This window comes from Jatropha curcas, chromosome 9 (assembly GCF_041381405.1).
Source record: "Jatropha curcas cultivar XTBG-Jc1 chromosome 9, XTBG_Jcur_1.0, whole genome shotgun sequence".
Taxonomy (NCBI): domain Eukaryota; kingdom Viridiplantae; phylum Streptophyta; class Magnoliopsida; order Malpighiales; family Euphorbiaceae; genus Jatropha; species Jatropha curcas.
Window position 1 is genome coordinate 11,176,385 of NC_143159.1, and position 26,348 is coordinate 11,202,732.

Consider the following 26,348-nt stretch of genomic DNA (forward strand, 5'->3'; position numbering starts at 1 on the left):
TATTATTTTGATTAGGAATGTCATTTGACTTTTAAGCTTTCCAAGCATTTTCCAACTTTTATTTATTCAAGCTCTAATTTTTGCCTAAGCCACCCTTTTCGGGTTTTCGACTTAGCGAGCTACCCATTTTTGCCTAAGCCGCCCTTTTTGGGTTTTCAACTTAGCGGGCCCTGACTTTTGCCTAAGCCGCCCTTTTGGGTTTTCGACTTAGCGGGTTTTTCTCTTTTTTTTTCTTTTCTTTTCCCCTTTTTTTATTATTGGCAAAGAAGAAAGAATTATGGAATGATTTTTTTTTTATTAATGTTTAGACCGTACCCAATGAGGACTGCCTACATATCTTCGATACATAATTTCTTTTTTTCCGAAGAAAATCAGGTCTAATGTAGTTCATTTTACATTATGCAATGCTTATTATACAAAATATTTTTTTAACTGATCTAAATTACATGGATTTGTGAATTCCAAACCATCCAAATTAGTCAAAATGACGGCTCCGCCAGACAATATTTTCTTCAACACATAGGGTCCAGCCCAATGAGGACGAAACTTCTGACATGGGTCTATGATTAACTGTCTAATTTCCTTCAGGACCAAACAACCTTCTTCCAGTTTTCGGTCTTTGACCTTCTTATTAAAATGTCGTGCCATTCTTCTCTGGTAAACTTGAGTTTGGTGGATCGCTTGCAATCGTTTTTCGTCCATACCCAAGAGTTGCAAATGATAATTCTTAGCCCAATCTGCTTCGCTGATCTGGCTTTCCCGGATAATCCTCGCCGACTGAACTTCCAACTCAATAGGCAACACTGCTTCCGTACCATACACTAAGGAATACGGAGTTGCTCCGGTGGGCGTTCTGATTGAAGTCCTATATCCCCATAGGGCATTCGGCAACTGTTCATGCCAAGCTTTGTGCTTTCTAACTGTCTTCTGCAAAATGACTTTTATAGCCTTATTTGCAGCCTCTACAGCCCCATTTGTTTGTGGACGATAGGGCGAGGACTTATGATGTTGAATCTTCTTTTGCTTCAGCAGGTAAGAAAATTCACTTTGAAAGTGGGACCCGTTATCAGTAATGATCTCGAATGGCATTCCGTACCGACAAAGGATGTTAGTACGAACGAACTGTGCTGCCTTCTTGGCATTCAAGACCGAATAGGAGGTTGCCTCGATCCACTAGTGAAATAATCAACAGCAACCAGGATAAATTGATGACCATTGGAAGCCTTTGGGTGGATTTTTTCGGTCACGTCTATGCCCCAAGTTGCGAAAGGCCATGGTGAAGCAATAGGATTCAAATTGACCGGAGGCTGTCTTTGCAGCTTAGCAAAAATTTGACACTCATGGCACTTCTGTGCGTGCCTCAAGCAATCTGCATTCATGGTTGACCAGTAATAACCCAGGTTTATGATTTTCCGAGCCAAGGCTATCCCGTGCATGTGTGGACCAGACTCCCCATTATGTAAGGAATCCATGATGGTTTGAGCTTCTCCCTCATCAACGCACCTTAGGTGTAGGCCATTCCAACTTCTTTTATACAGAACTCCCCCAGTAAGGAAATATCCGAATGCTAACTGTCTCAATGTCCGTTGATCAGTCTTGGCGAATCCCTCGGGGTAGGCTTCATTCTGAAGATAATTCTGTATATCCCAATACTAGGGCTTGTCATCCACCAAATTCATGATATGTGCTGGCTGTTTCTGTAGCCGAATTGTCAGAGGTCGAATGACTTGGTCTCCCCCTACATTAACCATGGAGGCCAAGGTAGCTAGAGCATCAGCAAACTGATTTTTGGCTCGCGGCAAGTAGTGGAAGGATAAATCCTCAAATTGCTGAGCCAATTCGTCCAAGCGTTGTAGGTAAGGAACCAAACGCTCTTCCTTAATTCTCCATTTTCTCAAAGCTTGGGAGACTATTAAATTGGAATCCCAGAAAACCTTGAGGACCTTTATTTCCTTTTCCAGGGCTGCTTCTAACCCCTTGATGCAAGCTTCATACTCGGCTTCATTGTTGGTGTAATCGAAATCTAATTTGACTGCGATTGCGACGTATTCTCCACAAGGAGTTTTGAATACGACTCCAACCCCATTTCCGTGGTAGTTTGAAGCTCCATCGAAGTACATTTCCCAGACTTCACTTTCCATGCTCAACAAGTCTTCATCAGGAAATTCTACCTCCAGCATTAGGTCTTCGACCGGTAATTCTGCTAATTGATCAGCCAAGGCTCCGCCTTTCACTGCCTTCCATTGTACAAATTTTAAATCATAGGTTGCGAGCACCGACACCCACTTAGCCATCTTACTATCAAGAACCGGCCTCTCCATAAGGAATTTCAAAGGGTTCGATTCAGAAATAATGTATGTGGTGTAAGACGAGAGGTAGTGCTGCAGCTTTGTACAAGCCCAAACTAAAGCCAAACACAACTTCTCTACCTTATTGTATTTTAACTCGTATACCAGCATCCTTTTACTGAGGTAATACACGGCATTTTCTACCCTTGTATCTTCCGCTTGTTGAGCTAGCATTGCACCCATCGCTTCTTCTGTCACTGATAGGTACAATAGCAAAGGTTTTCCTGGCCTTGGTGGCTGTAAAACTGGCGGGGATAACAGATATTGCTTGACTTGGTCAAAAGCTTTCTGACAATCCTCATTCCATTTGATTGCTACTCCTTTCCTGAGTAATTTGAAAATCGGACCACAAGTACCGGCCAATTGATTAATGAACCGGCTGATGTACTGTAGCCTTCCCAAGAAACCCCGAACTCTTTTTCCGTCTTCGGTGCTGGCATTTCCAAAATGGCTTTGGCTTTTGAAGGGTCAATCTCTATGCCCTTCCGACTGACCATATGCCCCAGAAACACTCTGGATGTAGCTCCGAACAGACATTTTGCCGGGTTAAGCTTTAGATTGAACTTTCGAAGTCTAAAGAAGAACTTCTCAAGTGCTGTTGTATGTTCTTCAGCTGTTTTTGATTTAACAACCATATCGTCCACATAAACTTCTACTTCTTTGTGAATCATGTCATGGAAGATGGTCGTTGCCATTCTTTGATAGGTTGCCCCGGCATGTTTTAGCCCAAAAGGCATAACCCTGTAGTAGTAGGTTCCCCACTGTGTGATGAATGCTGTTTTCTCTTTGTCTGGCACATGCATCATTATTTGATTGTATCCGACAGCAAGATCGGTCAAGGAGACCATCTCGTGTCCAGCCATTCGGTCCACCAACAAGTCAATATGCTGTAGAGGGAAGTCGTCCTTTGGACATGCTTTATTCAAATCCCGGTAATCCACACACATTCTGACTTTGCCGTCTTTCTTCGGCACCGGCACAATGTTTGCTAACCACGTCAAGTAGGCAATGGGTTCTATGAACTTATTCTCCAGCTGCTTGGCTACTTCCTCCTTGATTTTCAAGGAACATTCTGTTTTCAGCCTTTTTAGCTTCTGTTTTACTGGCTTAGCCTCAGGGTATACTGGAATCTTGTGCACCGCTATTGCCGGGTCAATTCCCGTGATGTCACTTGCCTTCCACATGAAGCAATCGGCAAACTTCTTCAAACATTCAATGACCTGTTGCCTGTTCACACAGTCAAATGCAATGCATGTATGTTCATTTTCTTCTTTGCCAATTATTATTTTTTCCTTTTCATTTTTTATTTCATTTATTTGATTATTTTTGCTTGGAAATGCTTGGAAAGATAGACATGCGGGGTAGTTAATAATTTGCAAGCCTTTATTGATTATGACGGAATCGTCCTCAAAAATTACATCAAATTTGAAATCTGAATTTTCTAAATCCGACACAGACGACTCAGAACTGTAACTGGACTCTGACTCGGTTTCAAACTCGGGGTCAGACTCAGACTCAGTACAGGACTTGATTACAGACTTTGGTACTAGGTTTGACTCGGGAGGGGGTTTATCAGCAGCGCGCTCCTCCTCGGCGTACCAGTTGGTGAGAGGCCCTTCGTACGGCTTAATCAGGCTCAGCAGGTCTTGATTCCCATCATTTCCTGTAATGACTGCAACCTCGTCAAAGAGACTGGGCTGCATGAAGTCTTCCACTTCCAGTTCCGTTATTATTTCGGGCTTGTTGCCCCAGACATCAGAAAATATTTCTAACCCAGGCAGCATCTTCTTAGCAGTCGGGCAGCGAAATGGTTCTTGGAAGCCACGATAAGGAATCGTTTCTCCCGGCTTGCAGAAGTAACCATTCAAAGTCAAAAGGTAAGGCCGCATCTGTATACTCTCTTTCCTTCCCCTCCTGGTTCTCTCAGCACGGTCTTCATCAGTGGGCTCATAACCCAGTCCAAAGGTCCCTTCATTCACCGGACACTCCCAAGCCTGCAGTGTGGGGTATGTCTTTCCAGACCTTGCCATAATCATTCCCGGCAAATAGGACATTTTCAGCATCAAAGGCACTATGCAGTTTATTTGCACCGTCCCTAAATCAAAGAGAATTCGAGAGTTTGCAGTCTTTCCTTCTATGAACTGCACAGTGTCATATTGAAATCCCGAGAGGGGCAAATTGGCAGTTTCAGGGTTGACCTCAAAGAGAGGCTGGCCCTTTGGCTTCTTGAGCTGGCTGTAGTCATCCCCCTGAATGGTGATAACTTTATCCTTGTAAGGAAACTTGACCTTTTGGTGCAGGGAAGAAGGCACTGCCTTAGTATGGTGTATCCATGGTCGACCCAGAAGCAGGTTGAAGCTAGTTGGCACATCAATTACTTGAAACGGGACCTCCATCACAGCTGGCCCAATTGCTAACGTCAAAGTAGCAACCCCCAACACTTCCCTCCGGGTGCTGTCATAGGCTTTAACTATCTGATCTGATGGACTGAAATCTGTTTCTTCCAACCCCAGACAGCTGGCTACCCTTAGTGGGCAGACGTTCAGTGCTGACCCGTTGTCAATGAGAACCATGGGCACAGTTTTATCTCTGGTCTGAACAGTGACGTAAAGGGCATCATTGTGACTGCCCCCTTGCTTGGGCAAGTCATCGTCAGAAAATTCGATGCTTTGCATCTTTGATGATTGGGTGAGGGTGGATACCAGCACTTTAGGGCTAACCTCCACCGATGTTTGAAGTTGATTCAAAGCCTTGCAAAGAGCTTGGCGATGAGGAAAGGATGATCCCAGAAGTTCCCAGATCGACACCCTAGCCTGAGTCTTCTTTAACTGTGAGAGTACTGGGTCTTCCTTTGGCTCATCTGCCCTCCGATAGGGCTTATTTTGGACTTTGTCCAGGACTAATGGTTCATATTGTCTCCCGCTCCTGGTTATAGCATCGACCTCTTCAGTCAGGTCATTCAGATCCAGGACACAGATGTCATTCATTTCTAGGAATAGTTTGAAAGGATCGATCAATTCCTGGTTAGAAGTAATAGCATTTACCCCGTGATTTGGTAAGGGATTAGTGCTAATGTTTGGCTTACTCCTTGGAATAATTGAACCGTTGTCCACTAGGTCTTGGATGCAGTTCTTAAGCGTCCAGCACGCTTCAGTCTTATGTCCACTACCCTGATGGTACTCACAGTATTCGTCGGTTCTGTAGTTCCTTAGTAATGGGTTGGGTGGCGGCCTTGCTTCCAAAGGCTTGATGTAGTTTGCTTTGACAGCCTCTCGGAATACCAAAAGGATTGGCATCCCTAGATCAGTATATGTTCTTCTTGACTGACTGAAATTTCTCATATTTCCCACACGTAAAGGATTCGTGGGGGTGATGCTTGCCACTTCGTGGACTTTGCTAGCTTGGCTAGGTTTCTTGTATTTTGAGGTTCCCGAGTCTTCCTTCAGTTGCCCCATTTGAATTAGATCTTCTACCTTCGTAGCAGTGGCAATGAGCGACTGAAACGTTGGTAGGTATTGAGTTTGTAGTTGTTGTTGGTAGACAGGCTGCAGGTTCTTTATAATTATGTCCACCTGTTCTTGCTCAGAAGGCCGGTTGATCATTTGGGCGGCCTTGGCCCTCCACCTCGTAAGGAACGAGGAAAAGGGTTCATTGTTTTTCTGTTTGGTGGTTTCCAGTTCCCTCCGAGTAACACCAACCTCCATATTATAGTGGTATTACGTATTAAACGCATTGCAGATATCTTCCCAGGTCTTCATTTTAGACCGGTCCAGGCTGACAAACCACCTCAAAGCAGCACCAGTCAGAGATTGTTGGAACAATTGAGCAAGGAGCTCGCTGTTCAGTCCGAATGGGTTGAGGGCACCTACATACATTTTCATGTGCGTTTTGGGACAAGTGGTTCCATCAAACTTGTCCATGTTGGGCATTTTGAACTTGGTTGGCAGTCTTGCTTCGGGGAACAAGGACAAGGAGTCCATGTCCACCACTTCCTTGTGTGTCTTAAGGGCAGTAATAGATCTTTCCAAAAGTTCCAATTTTTCTCTCATTTTCTGAGCTTCCAGCTCAGAAGCAGTTCTGGAGGGCATGTCATCCAGGTTAAGGGTAGGGTTTGAGGATGTCGGTCCAACAGCAGGTCCCTGATTGGAGGCAGCAGGATCACCTCCCCCAGCTGAAGCCCCATTTCCATTACCATTACCTAGTTCAGCTATCAGGGCAGTCCTTTGGGCAGCCAATGCCTCATTCATTATGGCCTCCATCCTGGCCTCCAGTTGTTCAATGAGATTTTGGATGTCAGAGATCGATGCCATTGATGCAGGTGGGGTTGTTGGAGTTGTAGGTGAAGCTGGTGTAGCTGGCGAAGCTGGTGATGTTGGTGATAGCACTATAGGTGTGACTGGCACTGATGTTGGCACTTGAACAGGGGGTATCTGTAAGTATAAGGGTAATTAGATTAGGGTATAGTGGTTCGTGTATCAGGGTAGCTGATGTGAGATAGATCGACTCTTTGTCCAACTGTGCATGACTAAAAATCAAAAGAGTGTTTTGTGTTCTCTTTGTGTTTATTCAATGTTTCTGATATGTCGTGAATGCGCATAACAACACGCCATAATTTGTTTTAATGATATGATTCACATCATTGGGGGCATACAGTTCTAAAGGATAGGTTCTATAGGCTATGACACAAATAGAGAATTGGCTTATTAAGGGACCCTTGAACCTTGAGCATGGATATACCTAACCACATGTGAAACAAAGAGTTTCGCGTGGGTCCAACAGTATGCATACTCATGGGCCATCCCCAAAAGGATTAGGGATGGTTTGCAGTAACAGGGAGGACGCTTTGGCTGTCCGTCGACATAATCAAAGAGACCTGTTGATCAGCGCTACTTGCTATCCAGACTCAGAAGTTTGAACAGAGAGAGAAGAAATTCATTTGAAGTTCATTTTTTATGCAATAGAGAAAAAGATTCTCAATCGTGCAAATAAATCAACAAATTAAAATGTTTTAATTAAATTGTACAATTAAGTCCAAATTTCCTTAACCAGTGTTCTTAAAGAAAGAACACTTGATTCGCATTAGGGTACCCTGCAAAACAAAGCATAGTAAAATAATACCCTAAAGAAGGACAGGTTAGTTTACACAACAATCATAGTCCACTTTATGCAAAAATGATTACATAATAGTCCCCAGCAGAGTCGCCAAACTGTGAACCCCTACCCCGAAATACGTGCATATGATGCATATGACTAAGGGCAGAAATGCACGTGAATGTGTGAGTCGCCACCTTGTTTAATTATTTTAGGGTAAACTAGGAAAAAACCCTAAGTTCACTCCAATTTTAATTAACCTAATTACTAGATCAATTATCCCAATGTCTAAGGCATGGTTTGCAAACCCGAGGTGGATCCCGAGACCATGTCATGCTGATGAACTAACCGATGAATGAATGCTTTGCAAGGTGAATGATATAATTGGACCAATTGAAATGTTTAAGTGATTTCGACTTGCCGCTCGGGGTTAAATCCCAAACGCGCCTACGTACTTCCGTTTGAATGGAAGATCAAAGTCAACGTAGTTCGATAGGCCTTTTTTAAAGGGCTTTGAATGGGTATGCTTAATGCATGAGTGTGTGTATGCTTCGTGCATTTTGTTTAGGCATTTTGCCAAAGAATTGATTGACTTGATTAGGAGTTTGTTGCCAAAAATGTTGATTTTAAGGCTTTTAGCCAAAACGATTGATTTAGGCAATTTGTCACCAAAAGTTGATAATTGGGCGTTTGTCGCCAAAATGGTTAATTTAAGGCTTTTAGCCAAAAGATTGATTTAGGCAATTTGTCGCCAAAAGTTGATGATTGGGCGTTTGTCGCCAAAATGGTTGATTTAAGGCTTTTAGCCAAAAGATTGATTAATTTAAGGCATTTTGCCAAAGCTTTGATTTAAGCGATTTGTCGCTAAAAGTGGTTAATCTTACTTATAGGCAATTTGTTTGCCGAAAGTGATCAACTAAATTGCAATATAGGCAGTTTATTGCCAAGAAAAACGTGTTTAATTAAGGCTATATAGCCACAATTATTGATTAATTAGACTTAAGCCGGACTGTTCGAAATAAAGGTAATCATACCATAGTCATTGATTGACCTGATACTTTAGCCAATATTGTCGAATTTAAGCTTTAATACCACGATTATCAATTAACCGGGCATTTAAGCTTAATCGTATTAAATTGAGGCAGTTTATTTGCCTAGTTGATGACGTGAATGCATTTATGCAGCAATTTAATTCAGAATTGGAGTAGAAGAAGAATATGCATGAGAATGCTGAAATTAAATAGGCAGAGTTTTGTTATTACCTGATAAAATCGACGGCCGCTTCTTAGCTTCAGCTTGAAAACTCCAAATTAAGCTCCTCGTTTAGGGAATATTAATTAGAATTAATTCAATTTTAGTGACCAAGTATCACAACAACAGAATAATAAAGGCCTATGCTAAATGCAGAAAAGCAGTAAAGAATCGCAAGGAGCGTAGGGGAGAAGGAGCGTCCGTCAACACAGACTGAGTGAGTAAAACTGAGTGCCCGGGGCTATATTTATAGGGAAAAAAATGGGCTGAGGGCGGACGCTGCCGCCGAAGGCCAGCGGCCAGCGCCGCCGTGGACGGCGGGCGCGCGAGTCTCTCACTCCGGAGGCTTTTTCGACAGTTCCGGACCTCCAAAAAATATTCCGGGACCAGTTCTGCGATCCTCGTAATTTTTCGAACGTTTCAAGTACCATATTGGCATACTTTTAGTGAACTTTCCGAATGGCCTCTGGTCCAGCCGGACTGTTTGCAGTCCGGGAAAACTGGCTTTTTGAGCCTCAAAATTTGGGTATTCACACGATGAACTCTCTTCTGGCTCTTTCATTAACTGCCCCCACTGTATTACTGTTTCCCGATTGGTTCTGATTACTACTTCCGGCATTTCTATCACCATAAGAAGTCCGGTAGTTGCCAAACCCTCTATTCTTCTTCTTTTCCTCCTTGTACAGCTCCTCAATGTTCAAGCCAGCGCTTTGAACTAGAGCAAAATCAGTGAGAGGCTGGGTTAACATCCTTTCCTTAAAGAAGGGCAACAAGCTCCTATTGAAGATTCTGATCAACTCTTTGTCTTTTGGCCTTGTCTAAACTCTATATAGCTTTGTTCTCCATCTCCTGTAGTAGTCAGAAAAGCTTTCATCCTTCCCTTATCTCAAACCCTCCAAATCACGCAGACCGAACTCATCGCTCTCATCGGTCTTGAAGTGCTTGAGAAAAGCGGTCTGTAATTTGATCCAATTCTTCTGAATCTCCTCATCTAGACCATCATACCACCTCCGATAGTCCTTGTGTAATGTTTGCGGGAATGCTTGCAAAACATCTTCCTCATTGTACCGGTTCATCTGAGAGACTCGGAGAAATTCAGACAGGTGAGAACGGGGATCATTGTCTCCTTCAAATGTAGTATGCTTGAATGTTTTGAATGAGGTGGAGCTGGTCGGGTGCAAAACATACTCAATTATATGAAAATTGGTGACCGGATCTTTTTCCTTCACTACCGACATTTTCTCGATTTTATCTTTCAACTCCGCAAGTTGCTTGATTACATCATTCTCAATAGGAACACTATTTCCCACAAAAGCCCAGTTGTCTGACACAGGTTCTGGAATTTGCCTTTCTTCAACCGCTGGTTGACTGCTCGAAGTGGGAGTAGCTTGGTTTTGAGCCCTATCTTAGGCGAGAGCAGCGGCCACAATCTGAGCAATGGTTCTTATCTGAGCTTGAGAAAATCCGGGCTCATCCCCTATATCATCTGCCATTTCTACTGGATCTGAATCGGGCTCTGAATCTGATGAACTTGAGTAGCTCGCTGAACTGACTGGAATAAATTCAGGGATTGGGGATATTCTGACTAGACGCTGACCAGGACGTCGATTCCAAGCTCTCGAAGCAGTTTCCCGGGAAGGATCAATTCTGGCAAAAAATGTCTGAGTTAAAGTAGGTCCTGCATGTATGCATGTGAAAATGAAAGCACATAGGATGAGAAATGCATTTCTAATGTGCTAAGGCTAGCATGGAAATAAGATCTCGATTTCGACGACTGGACCAAAAATTCGGTATGAATAACACGTCAATAACTTATTTTATATTTAAACATTTTGGGCATTATCTGTCGTCGACCGTTCCTTTTGGATTTACGATCAACTATTTTCTCTCAAATCCCTAACTTTTGCCTCGGAATGAAAGAATTTCCGAGCGGGATTTTATTTCGTTATTTATTTATTATTATTATTATTTATTTTGTTGTATCCTTACTTTTTGCCTTGGAACATATAGCCCCAAGCAGGACGTTATTCTATTTTGTTACAAACTTTTGTAATCTCTCACTTATTTTCAGATAATGTGAGAAATGTAAAAATACAAAGGAATCGCAACCCCCTTATACCTCCCTTTTCTTTCGGGTGTAGATTCGCTATAAGTTATTGTATAATATTATTCAAAACGAATTTGAGGTTCAGTCTCGAGACCGAGGTCAAATGTCCATACCGAACATTAGCTCTTAATGCATGGCTGAAAAGGAAAGTGTTACATGGTGCATGAATGTCACAACATATGTACAGTTTATAACATATAGGGGAACAGGAGTTGGAAAATGCATGCCTTCCAACCTTATTTCTCCCACACACGGATTCCATTGGTATAAATTCTGACATCTGTTTCCTAGGAATTGGCCTAATCTCGACAACCAACAGGGGGTTTTGAGATTGACGATACAAACTCTCGGAAATGAATGCGGCACCATAACAACAGATAGAATCGGGTGCACCTTAGGGGAAGTAACTAAGGCTTTTGACTATGTGCATTGGCTTTAGTCTTATTGGGCTTAACAAAGTCTGGGTTCCGCAAACAGGATTCGGGCTTTGCTGGGCCTACTCCTTTTGACGCACCTTTAAGGTACTAGGCTTGTGGTTGGTAGTAATGTTAATTCTCGGATGGATGCACCTAAATCGCATGGTTTAGGCTAGATCCACCGTCAAACTTAACACCAGTACCGAAGGGTAGTATGGGTAGAATGAGGTGAGAAGAGAGAAATGTGATATGAATGCAAAAATCCTAGAAAGAAAAGGAAAGCGATTAAACATATACGGACGATTAAAAATTCTCCAGCGGCTTTTTCTAATCAATTTTTATTTAGAAATAGTAGGCTTTTTTGAGTCAATTCCTAATTGCAACCACTAAATTTATTAAAAATAACCGGGGATTAGTGGGTGCAAGATCCCCAGCGGAGTCGACAAACTGTTTTCGCCCATGAGATCCCAAAACCCCGGAAGGACCTCGGAAAACATCTTTTTATTTTAATTATTATTTTGGAAAAAGGTGATAAAAATCTTTTTGGATGTACGATGCCGATAAATCGGTCTTGTAAATTATTTTGAGTCGCCACCCATTATTTCGGCAATGGGACCGTTTCCGATTTTTATTTTATTAAATGACTCCATTTAACCCATTTTTTTATTCAAGGCCAAATTATTTAGAAAGACTGGTCAGGCGAACCAATGAGGTTCTGGGTAAGGGAATTGGGTACGTCGATCCGTTGGAAGCCGACGCTCGGAAAACCGGCCTCTTTTAACCTACGATTTCTAATTGATTTTATTTTGGAAAAAGCCGAATTATTTAGCTAAACCCAACCCGAATAAACCGAACTGAGCTCCTATGTGGAAAATTAATTAATTGTCCCAACTAGATTCATTCATTGCATTCATCATAAATTAATCATCACATCCACCATTCATCCATAATACATATCAAATAAAATTAAAAGACCCGCTCTTGCCTTATGGTTAAAGACGGGCCACAAACCGAGTTTAATAATATAATCAATAATAAACAATAAACCTTAAAATCTCATAATCATAATAAATTAATTGATTTGGTTTGATTACAACATAATTTGCCCATTATTGATTATTTTCCGAATTAAGATTAAAAATCTTCCGAATTAAGATTAAAAATCTACTTAATGACATGAAATTAAAATGAGATAGACAAAATATTTTGAAATTTAAAGGCAGTCGCGTCACGCATCTGTTCTATGAAGAACAGTCGCGTGACGGAACTCTTGTCATTTATTCTAGAACTTAGAACAGTTGTGTCACGCGGGTGTTCTATGAAAAACAGTCGCGTGACAGAACTCTAGTTATTGTCCTGGATATTGGAATAGTTGCGTCACGCAGCTGTTCTATGAAGAACAGTCGCGTGACGGAACTCCTAACTATGTGACGGAACTGTTCGTGATTTATTTGAAATCCTCAGGCATATTGATTATTCATTCGAAGCAAAACATTAAATACAAATATGAAGACAAAATAGAAACTGAGTACACGAACAGCTGCGTCACGCAGGTGGTCCAGTCCAGGTTAAGGGCTTTTGGACATGAACAGTCACGTCATGCAGGTAATAGCTGCGTGACGCGGCTGCTCTGGTCTGCAACTACCTTTCAAACTACTCTTTTTACGTGTTCTTTTGGTCAAAAATGGTTAAACTTAACTCAGAAAGGTCCAACAATGGGCAAAATCACGTCTAATCAATAATAGACCAACTAAATACTATGAAAATAAGATTTTTAAGAAATAAAAGACTAGAAATGAAAGAGAAAAGTTGAAATGGTTACCTAGTCCTCAAATTTGAGGATTGCATGCACTTGGATTGGCTCAAAGACAATGCTTCACGACCCCAGAAGTGTGGTCACTAAGTTCTTTCACAAAATAAATCGTTTTCTTTTTTTCTTTCTTTCCTCTCTTTTCCTCTTCTTATCTTTTTGTACTTTTTGATTTTAAATCTAAATATCTATGACTTGATCTTCCTCAAGTTTACTCACTTGAGTTCTTGGGGAAGAACTCTAGTCGTTAATCGAAAAACTTAAACTCAGAATGTTATATTTCTTAGAGAAAATTAGAGAAAAGTGTCAAAAGTCCCGTTTTTAGTGTAAAATGTTGTATTATATGGGTAGAGCAACAGAACATAGTCGTGTCACGCAGGTAGAAGCTGCGTGATGCAACCGTAAGCTGCATGACGCATCTTACTTTTCGTACAGTTGCCACGTATCCATACAAACAGTGCAGGCCGTTGCACGAGCGCGCGCCAGAGGTGTCAGCCCCGTTAGAGCTGCGTGACGCGACTAAGAGTGCCGTCATGCAGGTAATAGCTGCATGACGCAACCCTAACGCGGGTCAGACTCCTTTGGACCGGTTTGATTCGATTTTTTGGTTTAAACACTTCTGGTTGATCGTGATGCCTTATCTCTTATCCTCATATCATCATTGGGTTAGGTGGGGGCATATATAAAATTACGCGTCAACAAGAACGCACTCGTCCAAAGTGATAATCATCTAAAATGGCACATTTCAGAGCTAGTCGTCCGAGGTAGCGTACCCAATCCGTTCAAAGAACACACTCGTCCAAAGTGAAAACTGCCCAAAGTGGCGCATTTCAAACCAAGCTGTCCTAGGTGGTGCACATAAGCCGCCTATATGGCACACACATTCGTTGAAGCCACCGACAACCACCATGGCGCAACTCCTCCATCTTACATGTACACAGTGGCAACGGCCCAAAGTGGCGCATTCCAATCAAAATTGCCAAAATGGCACCCTACATCAGCGAAGCCGCCAAAATGACGCACTTCATCCATCCCAAAGCCAGTCTAAAGGATGCCCGCATTGTCTCAACCAGATATAGCAATTCAATAAACACCTGGTACGTATTTCTTACTTGCGCGTCTATTTTATACTTTGACGACATTTTGCTCAAAAAAAAATATCATCAAAGTAGAGGCAAACTATAGACGCTCAATTCTTGACCCAAAAGGACTTAGTGATGATAACTTTTTTTGTAATAAAATGAGTTTGAGACATTCGATGAATTTGATTCTCGGACCAATGATTCGAGCTTAAGAAATGTAGCCCATCAGGTCATTTTCACGTTTTTAGGGTTTCCATCATAATAGGGCTCGACAACGTGTCTCGGGTACACCCGTAACGCGTCCCTATACACTACCTCATTTTACATGCCACCTTGATTTCGTGAAAAATTGGCCCAACCCAATTTTAGGGCCCACCAGTGGCATTTGCCACCTAAGCCCTAAAAATTAGGGCAACATTCCCCATTTGCCTATGAATAAGGCATTGGGGAACGTGCCAAGGAGAGGAAAATTGGTTGCTTAACAAAACTCTTGCATTTTTTATTTCTCAAAACTTTTTAACCTAAATTTATAACAATTTTGTAGATTGGGGTTAAGAGAGAATAGTTTTGTATCCAAGATTTAATGGGTTTTGCAATCAATCTTTCTCAAAACACTAATCAAATAAAACTAATCTCAGATCATTGATCAAAGATCAAAGTATATTGGGTATCTCTTGCCATTTCAATCCAATCTCGAGTTTTCTTCAAAGCAAGGTAAACTGAGATTCTAAACCCTTATTCCTCATCTTTTTCTTTTCTTTAGTGGCCTAAGTCGTCGTTCTAAGCCTAGTTGTGAGGGAAACCCAGGACCAACCAAAAGAGAGCTGTCTGGTTAGTACTGGCGCAAGCCACAATAGAAGTGGCGCACGCCACTAGCAGTTGCTCGAGCCACTTTTTTACAGACAGTATTCTAAGGCTATTTTCTTGAGTTTTCTTATCATGGCAAGATCCATGCACCACTATGTGTGGCGTGCGCTATTACGGGTCTTCATTTCAGAATCTCAGCAACTTAAAATCAACAACTATGGTTTGATTCCGGGATCCAATCGAGTCGAGCCTTAAGCATCCTTGCTTAAAGTGTGTATAGAACTTATTTTTTGTCCAAATGAGCAAATAAAGAAAGGAAATGGGTAGTGAAGGTCATAGTTGTTCAACATGGCTCATCCAACGGGCAATCAATCATCAGTCAATTCTCATCCACCATTATTTACAACTTCATTTGCTAAGTGCAGTTATAATGACTACATATAAATACATTTGATTGAACTAATTTTATGACTTTCTGTAAATATATTTAGGATCTAGAAGCGATAAATATTTTGTTACATATTAGTGGCTCATATTCACCAATTTGCGCATATATATGTATATACATCTCATTCTAAGCATATATATGTATATACATCTCATTCTAAGTTCTGCATCTTATCTAAATTAAGCTCTTTTATAGCTTAATTATATTTATTTCATTTAATTACATAAGCTTTAGCTAAGTCAAATTAATAAAATATAATGGAACTTAGTAAAAGTACAATATCGAAATCTAGAGCTCACCGAATTAGAATTAGATTGTAGAACTGTGATCACCATAGAGGACTAAATTCTACCTCTTCAAACCTCGCACGAGTCCCACCAGCTGTCGCAGGTGACCGCCATGCATGGTGGCCAAAAAATTGGTTTCGACGAAGAAGGCCATCAAATCGCTTGAATTTTCTCCTGGAGTCCACATTAGACTTGAATTTGCAGAAAGGAGAAGTCCTTTAGCCCGAATAGCATTGACAGCCTCCTCCTTGTCGTCAATCATGCGGATTTGGCCGGAAAATGAGAAAGAAAGGGGGAGGGGACTATTAGTGTGACAAGGAAGGAGGAGAAGATTTTTTATTTTCTCTCTCCTGCTTGACTTTTATACTCTCGATTTGGTTCAATTCTAATTTGGTTTGGTTCGATAAAAAATCAATTGGTTTTCACTATTTCAAGTTCAATTCTTTTGGGTTTAACACATTCTAGAAATTATTAGATTCTAGAGTCTTCTATTCTTGATTTTTTTTTTTTTTTTTAAGATTTCTCTAGAAGATATTATTACTCAAATAATAATTTTAGTCTAAATGAATAAATTAAACATTAGTAATATTTTTAATAATAAAATTTAATGTTTATTATTTATTCTGGAAAAATTTAGTAAGCTCTAGGCCTTAGGATTTCGACAATATAACTATGGGCTGGAATCCACTTTGCGAACTCAAACTTAAAATAAAATCATTCTGCACTAGAGCTCATGAGGTCGAAAATCTATATTTTTGATTTAATTATGATCCGAGAGTTTTGAAAATAAAATTACGGGTTGTTTCATACATGCATGTTCAATTCAAAAACACTTTCCCAAGTGAAAATCACTTGTTTCTAATGACCTAATATATTAGAATAATTTGAACTTTATAGGTTTTTTGCAATTTCACTATATTTTGACCTTTTTTTTTTTTTGTCAATTTACCTAAATTTTGTATTTTATAGTAATAGCATCCTCAACTGCAATTAAGGATGCGACTACAAATAAAAAAAAAATATTTCCATCATTTTTAAATCATCACGTGTGCTTATAGAAGTTGTAAAAAATAATTTTTAAAATAAAATTATTAATCTAAACAGTAACGCTGCATAGAAGACAATTAATTTTTGAAATTCAGGTGTTAATTAATATTTAATAATATAAATTTATGTCACTTACTAAAAATCTTGAGGCGTTGCATAAAAGTTAAATTAGTAAAATATAATTTTTAATTATGTATTTTGTTTTATGTTATCTATATTTTAAGAATAAAAGTTCCAATTGCAGTATTTTTTTTGATTCATAATATAGTCATATTATTGTTCATTTAATAAAAAATAAATAATTTCTTAATTATTTTAATTACACGTCACAAATGTCATCATATTCTAAATCTATAAAGGTACTACCCATTAGATGCGAATATAATTTGATAGTCAAAGGATATTTAAATTTTTATTTTTATTATTATTTTCTAAAAGATAAAAGTATCTGTTTGGATTTTATACGTGTGAATCAATGGTTTGGATTTTAATCGATTCAATTAAAATATTTGTTTTGCATGAATATCAAATTATTGATGCATGAACATACTTAGAATGCATGGCAATATATGTGATATGGACAAAGCATTGAAAAGTATTAAATTTGAATAGAAATTGTAATTAGGAGGAGAGCCAGACTCTAGCCTCATTGATTGAGGATTCTAGGTCGTGTGACACATTCCCCTAAACCCCGAAGAGTTTAATTAGTCAGGAACTCACTACTTAGGCTAAAATCCTAAGTATACCTTCGTATCTCATTTGAATGAGGATCAGGACGCAAGAAGTTCTACCGTCGATTAGATCAATAGGGTTTTAAAGTGCCATTCATCGAGGGAGATTTGAAGGTGTCGGATAGACCGGGCTTAATTGCAAAGCATGAGTTTGAGTAATTATACCTTAGTTCGAGGTCGTGCTTGAAGGTCGGCTGGTGAGAGTGTTCGGTTTCGAAGCTCCAGAACTTGATTTCTCGATCAAGGAGATCAAGTCTTTCTCCAAATTTAGCAAAGGATGGACATGAGGACCCGAAATAGAGTCAAGGGATTTAGCAAAGTGTGAGTGAAAGTTAAAAAGATTGACTTTTAAGAACCAAATCAGATTCTGATTTGATTAAGGAAATCGAATCAAAATCAAATTTTAAGGCCTTAACGTGTACTCGAGGGAGAAAGAGAGTTATTGATGCTTAAGAAGCACTTGATCAAGCAACAAGAAGTGCCAAATGAGAGATTGGGGGGTGCATTTATAAGGAGCTAGGGCTGCCTCCAAGGTGTCATGGCCCTCCCATGGTGCTTGGGGCACAGGCCTAAGGATGGCAGCGGGGCAAGTACCCGCTAGAAGTAAACTATCCAATCCCGAATCCGTTATCATTTTAAGTATCTGAATCCGTCCCGAATCGGTTAAGGAATAAACTAATAATACCCAAACCCGTCCTAAATTTGTTTAGAATTACTTACATACTACCTGAACTCGTTTAATAACAAATTTATTCAATCCAGAGAATCCAAACCCGCATGGAACCCAAATTCGAACCCGAAATGCAACAAAAAAAAATATAAAAAATGCATTAAAATTCAACTTCAAAATAATAAAACAATTTAACATCTAATATTCCTTTTGAGAGGGAAAGTTGCAATTTCATTACCTGCTTAAAATATTGTCTGCTGTTACAAAATCTAAGATAGGTCGTGGATGATCCTCCACCCAAGCATGCAAATCATCATCTAAAACTAAAGCTAACTTTGCCGGTTGGTGTGCTAGCATGTTGCAAAGTCTATTAATATAAGAGAATTTAAAAGAAATAAAACTAAGGGCTAGAATCTTAGGATTCGCTTACAGAAAACTGTTTTCTGTTTTCTATTTTCTGTTTTCTAAGAAAACAGTTTTCTTAATCTTAGAAAATGAAAACTAAAAAACACAAAATGGAAAATACGTTCTCTTGATAACAATAAAAAATCATATTTTAATTTAACTTAAAAAACATTATTCATAACTCTCATAATATAAAATAAATTTAGATGTAAAAGTTTTTGAATTTTTATTATTGATTATTTATAATAATAATATAATTTTCTATCATTTTGTGATTTTTTTTTTAAATAAAGGATATAATGTATTTGTAATAATAAAATTATTTATTTATTAAAGCATAATATGAAATTTTATTTTATTTAAATATTTTTATTTTTCAAATGAAAATATTTTATTTAAATATTTTTATTTTTCAAATGAAAATATTTTATAGAAAGAATTATTTACAGATATTATAATTTTAAATATGAAAATGTCATTTTTTAAAAGTGAAGAAGAGTTGAAAAACATGTCTTTTTATAAAAAAAAAAAACTCTAAAAAACAACTTAAAATTGTTTTCTAATCCTTATTAAATTTTGAAAAAATGAAAACTGTTTTCTAATTTTCCAAATAGAAAACTGGCTGCAGGAAAGCTCTGTGCGGCAAATTGTCGAACATTTGTGAGGCAGTCAGATTCGATCTCCACTCTAGCAAAAGACTAACATGTAATATTCTAAAACAACAATACATAGTAATATTAAAATAGAACAAAGAATTGAAATTCAACTCAATATCTCAATTAAACAATTTAACAATCAAACATCTATTAGAATTCAATAAGAATAATAACAATAACTAAAAATAATTAAAATATAATAATACTAAACTACAACAAATTATCACAGAATGAGAACTAAATTCATATAGATCATAATAAAAAGTATCTCAATAAAAAAAATTACTGAATTAAAAAGTACATTAAAAAAGAACAACATTACAATAAAAACACAAGAAATTTAATATAAACATAATTCTTAAACTCCACTTTTTCAAGAACCAAAATTGCAAGGACAAACAATCAACATCATCTTCTTCCATGCAAAAAACATTCGACTCTACGCATGAAAAAGAATCTGAAAAATAAATAAGAACAAGAACTCCACTATCCAAGTCAGAAAAAATTTCAACCCTATATACTCCACAATCCCCAAGGACTCACAGGCCTTCAAAGGATTGGTACTGGACTCATTTTTTCGATAGTTGCTATGGTGGCTGCTGCTATTATTGAGAAAGAAAGGAGAGAAATTGTTGTTGAACATAGTACTAATATAAGTGCTTTTCGGCTAGTCCCTCAATTCTTCCTAGTAGGTGCTGGAGAAGTTTTTGCTTATGTTGGTCAACTAGAGTTTTCATTAAAAAGGCACCAGAGAAGATGAAATCAATGCGCACAGGGTTTTTCCTAAGAACGCTCTCAGTAGGTTTCTTTCTTAGTAGCTTATTGGTGTCTATAGTTGACAAAGTCACTCGGAAGAACTGGCTAAGAAGCAACTTGAATAAGGGAAAGTTCAATAACTTCTATTGGTTTCTTGCAGTGCTAGGAGTGTTGAACTTTTTTGTTTTTCTGGCGATTGCTATGAAACATCAGTACAAAATCCAACAGTATATTTCAAATGGCAACTGCGGTGAAAAAGAAGTCAAACCTTCTAATGATTTGATTATTTTAGAGATGGAGAAGCAAAGCATTGAACCAAAGGAAGGACTTCCAATATAATGCTCTCTCAAATGCCTATCTATTGTTATCGTAGTACTGTATAATGATTTTGTTTTTTTCCTCTTAAAATAATAGAAAACGAAATCAATAGTTGCATATCACACTTGTTACTTGCTAGCTGGCTGGCTTTGATTATACAACTTTCAGGCGAACTTGAGATACAATGTCATACGAACATCAACCTATGATAAATAATTCTCATACTCAAAAATGCGGTACCAATCATTTACCAAATTAAAATACTCAAACTTTATGTATCTAATATCATTTATTTTATCAAAACAAACTCATCAAATATAGACATTCACAGTGAATACTGTAGCAAACTGACAAATTCCAAAATATATTTGGAATGAAACTAAAGGCAAAAAGTTAGATAACTAACTTGATCCATTGACTAAAAGAAGACTTGAAGAATTCAGTTCACTAATTTAGTCAATACTTCTAGGAAATACACTAATGGAAAACAAATCCTTTAGGCAACATAAACGTACTTTAGGAAACAGAGAGCTGACCTCTAAAGAACTACATAAAACAGATGCGAACTCTATGAAGAACTGCTTTCTTGAGCAGGCAAGTGGTTTATGACCAATGGGGTACGTAAAGCTTTGTGGTTTGCCTGATTTTGCTTGCGAGCCTTATACATTTCTTCTGTCTCAATCACAACTAACCTCTTTACCTGCAGAAAATATAAATGGTTTATTTGAGACAATGACCAAACAGTGTGAGCTAAATTTGAATAAAGAATATATGCAGCTCATACTAAACCTGTTGGAGCATTCCCCTAACAGTAGGAGTATTCCATCGCATCACCGTACGATTGCATTTTCCAAGGCGCAATGCCTCTAAGGTTCGCCTGTGGAGTCTCCTGGTTCCAGGAATGCCTCTCACCAATGTTATGTATAAATTAGGGCTCCATGCAATTGGAACTTGGGCTTTGAAAGCTTTGAATGCGTTCATGTCTTCACGTTTGCCTCTGTTACCCAGTAATGCACCTAACCTATGCCATTTTATAAGGATGAAAAAGCAAAAAGAATCGCAAGAATGAGATTATGAAAAAATGAAGCTACGATATTTGTAGTTAAAATTACACCCACCCTGAAATATACTCACACAAACCATAAAAGGAAAGAGGAGGTCACAGGGAGAGAATGATTTCAAATAGCAACAAATATTGATTGCATTCAAAGGCTGAAAGTCACTGAAGCATACTTTACATTATCAAAATGAGAAATGTTATAAGAATTACAATGCATAAAGGTGTCAACACCCACAAAGTACTATATTATGAATAATTAGGAATATAAATATTCCCTTCAGAAAAAAAAAAGGAATGTAGATATCCCGAAGTACTTATTATTCAACATTTCACCAATACCTGCTTCAAAAAATTTTAACATATTAAAGACATTCCACTTCATTGGTTGTTAATCTCTAAAAACCAAAATCAGATCAGTTAGTATGTTTGCTATGAAGTGACTTTCCTTTCAATAAAAGACGCAAAAAATATAACAATTTTTCAGAAACCGTAAAATCTTTGGCATAACCAAGATTCTCTACTTTAACATATTCTCACAATCATTTTCTCGAACACCTGAATTGCAGAATCACAAGAGACTAGTGTGCTTCATCCAACAAAATCAAAAACACAATAATTCTTTCTCGCAATAACAACAGCTCTCCACCATCAAAACCAAAATACAAATTCAGTTCATACATCACACGGCTACAGGACCAAATACTCAATCAAAAAAATGAAGGGCTTCAAAGTAATCAACCAGATATTATAGAGAAAGATCAATAATCATATATAGAAAATGAAACAACAATCAATAAAGTGAAATTGCCCACATCTTAAAAATAATAATAGTATATTTTCACTACCACCAGTTAGTTCTTTCACCTCGAGTCAAAATACTATAGTAGAATACTCTCATTATCGCCAAATAACTTTACAGGCAAAACACTAATATCCAGAATCAAAATCAATGTGGGTTTGAAAGAACTGTTAACTTCTGTTTGCTTTTCGAGAAAATGCAAGGGGAGGTAAGATGAATCTTAAAGCTCCCTTTTTTTCAGAGAAAATTTCCAATTTCTCAATTGCTTGAATTCAGTAGAAGGCTAGTCCTTTCAATTTACTAATTAAAATTTAGAAACAGATATAAGATATATATAAGTATAAATATGTTTGATGATTCTGCAAAATTCAGGTTACTTACAGTGACTTGAAACAACAAATCAATTCCGCTGTAACTAGGTTTTTTATATACATCCTGACATTGCGTCATCGAAGATAAGAGACATTGCGAGGACTCCGACTCTGTGATAAAACTGGTTAACCAGTTCACTATGTATCCGATTTGAATCCGAAATGGGAGGCCAGAATAAACAAATAAAAGTCGTCTGCTCATTTTAGGACAAAACGATAAGTCGGCCCATTTTCGGATACTCGTGGTTAGGGATGGCAACGGGGCAAGTACCTGCTAGAAATAAACTACCCAAACCCGATTGTTAATTTAAGTACCCGAACCCGTTCCGAATCCATTAGGGAATAAACTAACAATACCCGAATCCATCCCAAATACGTTTAAAATTACCCACATACTACCCGAACCCCTTTAAATACCCGTTTAATCACAAATTCATTCAATCCATGGAACCCGAAACCGATAATGGAGCAAAAGATATATAAAAAATGCATTAAAATTCAACCCGTAATATTCTAAAACAACAGTACTATTAATATTAAAATAGAACAAACGAATTAATATTCAACCTGTAATATTCTAAAACAACAGTACTAGTAATATTAAAATAGAAAAAAAGAATTAAAATTCAACCTAAATAAATAATACATACAATCAAACCAATATCTCAATTAAATAATTTAACAATCAAAAATCTATTAAAATTCAATAACAATAATAAGAATAACAAACTAAAAATCAACTAAAACATAATAAACTATAATAAATTATCATAGAATACGAAGGTGTCAACATATTGATATCATATTTGCTACTATTTTTGCAATCTATACTATCAAATATTGACATTATATCCTACAAAATAAAATCTAGATACAATATATATATAATATATAACATTATTAAATAGAAAAGGAAACCAACAATGTAAATCAAAAAGAAATAATCTCATTCTCATAGTCTAAAGTAACTCAGTTTAGACAAAATAACAAATAAATAGTGAAATTATTATACAAGAAAAGTATGACTAAAAGAAAGGGCAAATAAATTGTCATACAGCACATTTTTTCCTAATTCTAAAAAATAATAAATAATAAATAAAAAGCAACATTTTACACTAGCAAATTAAACTAGCTACAGCCAAGTTTAGAGACAATAACAAAGAAAAAAAGCAATCATCAAGATTACATGTCCCTTAGTAGGGTTGGCAACGGGGTGGGTACCCACAAAAAATAAAATACCCAAATCCGAATCCGTTTTTAATTTAAGTACCCGAATCCATTAAGGAATAAACCAATAATACTCAAACCCGTCCCAAATCCATTTAGAAATACCCGCGTACTACCCGAATCCATTTAAATACCCATTTAATCACAAATTTATTCAATCCATGAAACTTGAACCTGCATGAAACCCGAATCCAAACAGAAGTGCAAAAAAAAAATAAAAATAAAAATAAAAATAAAAATAAAAATAAAAAATACATTAAATTTCAACTTCAAAATAGTAAAACAACTTAACCTTTAATATTCAAAATAATAAAACAAATTAACCTGTAATATTCTCAATCAATCAACAGTACATAGTAATATTAAAATGGAACAAAAGAATTAAAATTCAAACAAATATCTCAATTCTCAATTAAACAATTTGAAAATCAAACATCTATTAAAATTCAATATCCATAATATCAACCACAAACTAAAATCTAATTAAAATATAATAATACTACACTATAACAAATTATCATAGAATGAGAACTAAATCAATATAAAACATAATAAAAAAGTATGTCAATAAAAAAAATTACTGAATTAAAAAGTCATCAAACATCACTACAACAAAAACATATTTGCAGAAGGCAAAGACATATTTGTCTCATTTTTGCTACTATCTTCACAATCTATACTCTCAAATGTTGACATTATATCCTACAAAATAAAATCTATGTTTAGATACAATATATTTAAAATATATAACATATTTAAATAGAAAACAAAACCAACAATAATGTAATTTAAAACTAAAGGAAAAGGCAATTTAGAATATCAAATCAACAAGTTAGTTAGGCTTAGCTAATTTAAAACTACCTACAGCAAATTAAACTAGCTGAAATCAAGTTTAGGGATAATAAACAAGTTTGCAAATTAAATTAGCAAATTCAAAGTGTGGCAATTTGACTAAAACACTTACATGTTTAAGCTATCCAAGTCAGCCCTATATCCTTCTCAAAAAGAAAAATGCAGCCCTATATAAAATCACAAAATACTAAAAAAAAAGAAAATCAACCCTATACAAAATACAAAATATTAAACCTTGTGTTTAATCCCCTATGTAATCTGTGTTATTGCTTTTAAAAGCTTATTTCTAGATAGATTTGTATAAATATCTCATGGTAAAAGAAAAAAACAAGAACAAATTAAACCTGTTATCGTGTTTTGCTTTCACGTTTTGTACAAAAAGCAGATTCCTTTTAACGTTTTGCTAATCAAGTTTGATATTTGTAGCTAACCTCATTTACAATATCAAATTTTAAATTTGGAATCCTATTATTGAAAACCAAACTTTGAATAACTTTAGCAGCAGAAAAATTAACAAACCATTCTCAGTATATGACAATTATATGCAAATAATCTCATTATCAGTATTTCTAGACAATCTTAATCATTATTAACAAACCAAACTTTGAATGAACAAACCAAACATATCAGATTTCACTTAACAAACCATGAATTGGCTTATATTCACCATCCTTTTGCCTTTCAATATATATATTTTGAACAAATAAAGCATGCACGAAACCCATAAACAAAAAAATAAAACAATATGCAAATAATCTCGGCTGAACCCATAAATTAATTCAACAATTCCTCCTCTTTGTCTGTTCATATGTGTTTATAAAAAAAAAAAGTACGAAAAAGGAAAAGGGACGAAGCAGAACGAAAAAAAATAAACTGAGAATGAAATAAAAAAAATCAAGAACGAACCTGGCACTTGTACGCTTGAAGAACACGACAGCTGCAGAGGCGATGGCCAAGAACGAAAGCAACGGGAAGGTATAAACACAGACTGTGGCTTTAGAAGTGCAGACAACGAGCGGCGCAAGGAATGGAGGGAGGAGAAAATACGTTTCACTTGAGTTGAGTTTGAGAGAACTTTTTGTTTGTATGATTAAAATGCAATCCTAGGCTAAACGACGTAGTTTTGTTTGTGGATTCATTTAAACCTTCTGCATCAAAACTACGTCGTTTTGATGGTAAATTAATTATTTTGGTTATTATTATCAAATTTATTATTATTCTTATTATTTTTAAATTTATTATTATTTTTTTAAAAATTTTATTATTATTATTATTAATTAAAATGCTAGAATGCCATTTCATTATCTATCTATAGTTGTATCCATCTATTTATATCTATCTATACTATATATAAAAGTGGAAATGAAGAGGAATAATGAAATTTTCGATAATGCCCCTAATGAAATTTAAAATGTTTTAAAATAACCTTATTGATGACCAAATTAAATTTTATTTTAAATATTATGCTTAATAGATAATTAACGTTAACTACATACCGATTAAATTTTATTTTAAATATTATACTTAATAGATAATTAATGTTAACTATATCTTAATAAATATATTTTATTTTTAATTATTTTAATGTTATATAATAAGACTACACATGAAAATTAAAAATTCTCTTATTTACTATATATGTTTTTAATTTTATTCAATTTAGGATTTAAATTAAATGTTAGAGCTAAATATACGTTATATATTTCATGTACTTATTACATACATTATTTTGCTCTCTTTAACTTATAGATAATAAAATAAATTTATAATCTATAATCTACATACACGTGGGAATAGAGGATGGAATTA

At 36.6% G+C, this 26,348-nt stretch overlaps 1 protein-coding gene across 1 annotated transcript; it reads right to left on the reverse strand.

The window, feature by feature from the left end:
• Nucleotides 1–20,610: 20,610 nt before the first annotated feature.
• Nucleotides 20,611–25,605, reverse strand: LOC105640846 (uncharacterized). Its single transcript, XM_089726514.1, has 3 exons — nt 25,446–25,605; nt 21,020–21,251; nt 20,611–20,930 (listed from the first exon to the last, which is right to left on the reverse strand). Exons 2-3 carry the CDS (start codon nt 21,209–21,211, stop codon nt 20,799–20,801), a joined length of 324 nt encoding a protein of 107 aa, XP_089582640.1. The 5' UTR covers nt 21,212–21,251; nt 25,446–25,605; the 3' UTR covers nt 20,611–20,798.
• Between the last annotated feature and the right edge of the window lie 743 nt (nt 25,606–26,348).

Excerpts from the sequence above, each read along its gene's own strand:
- LOC105640846 (XM_089726514.1), bottom strand. The coding sequence starts at position 21,211 with ATGAACGCATTCAAAGCTTTCAAAGCCCAAGTTCCAATTGCATGGAGC. Across the intron at positions 20,931-21,019 it reads TTAGGGGAATGCTCCAACAG|GTAAAGAGGTTAGTTGTGAT; the intron begins GTTTAGTATGAG and ends TATTTTCTGCAG.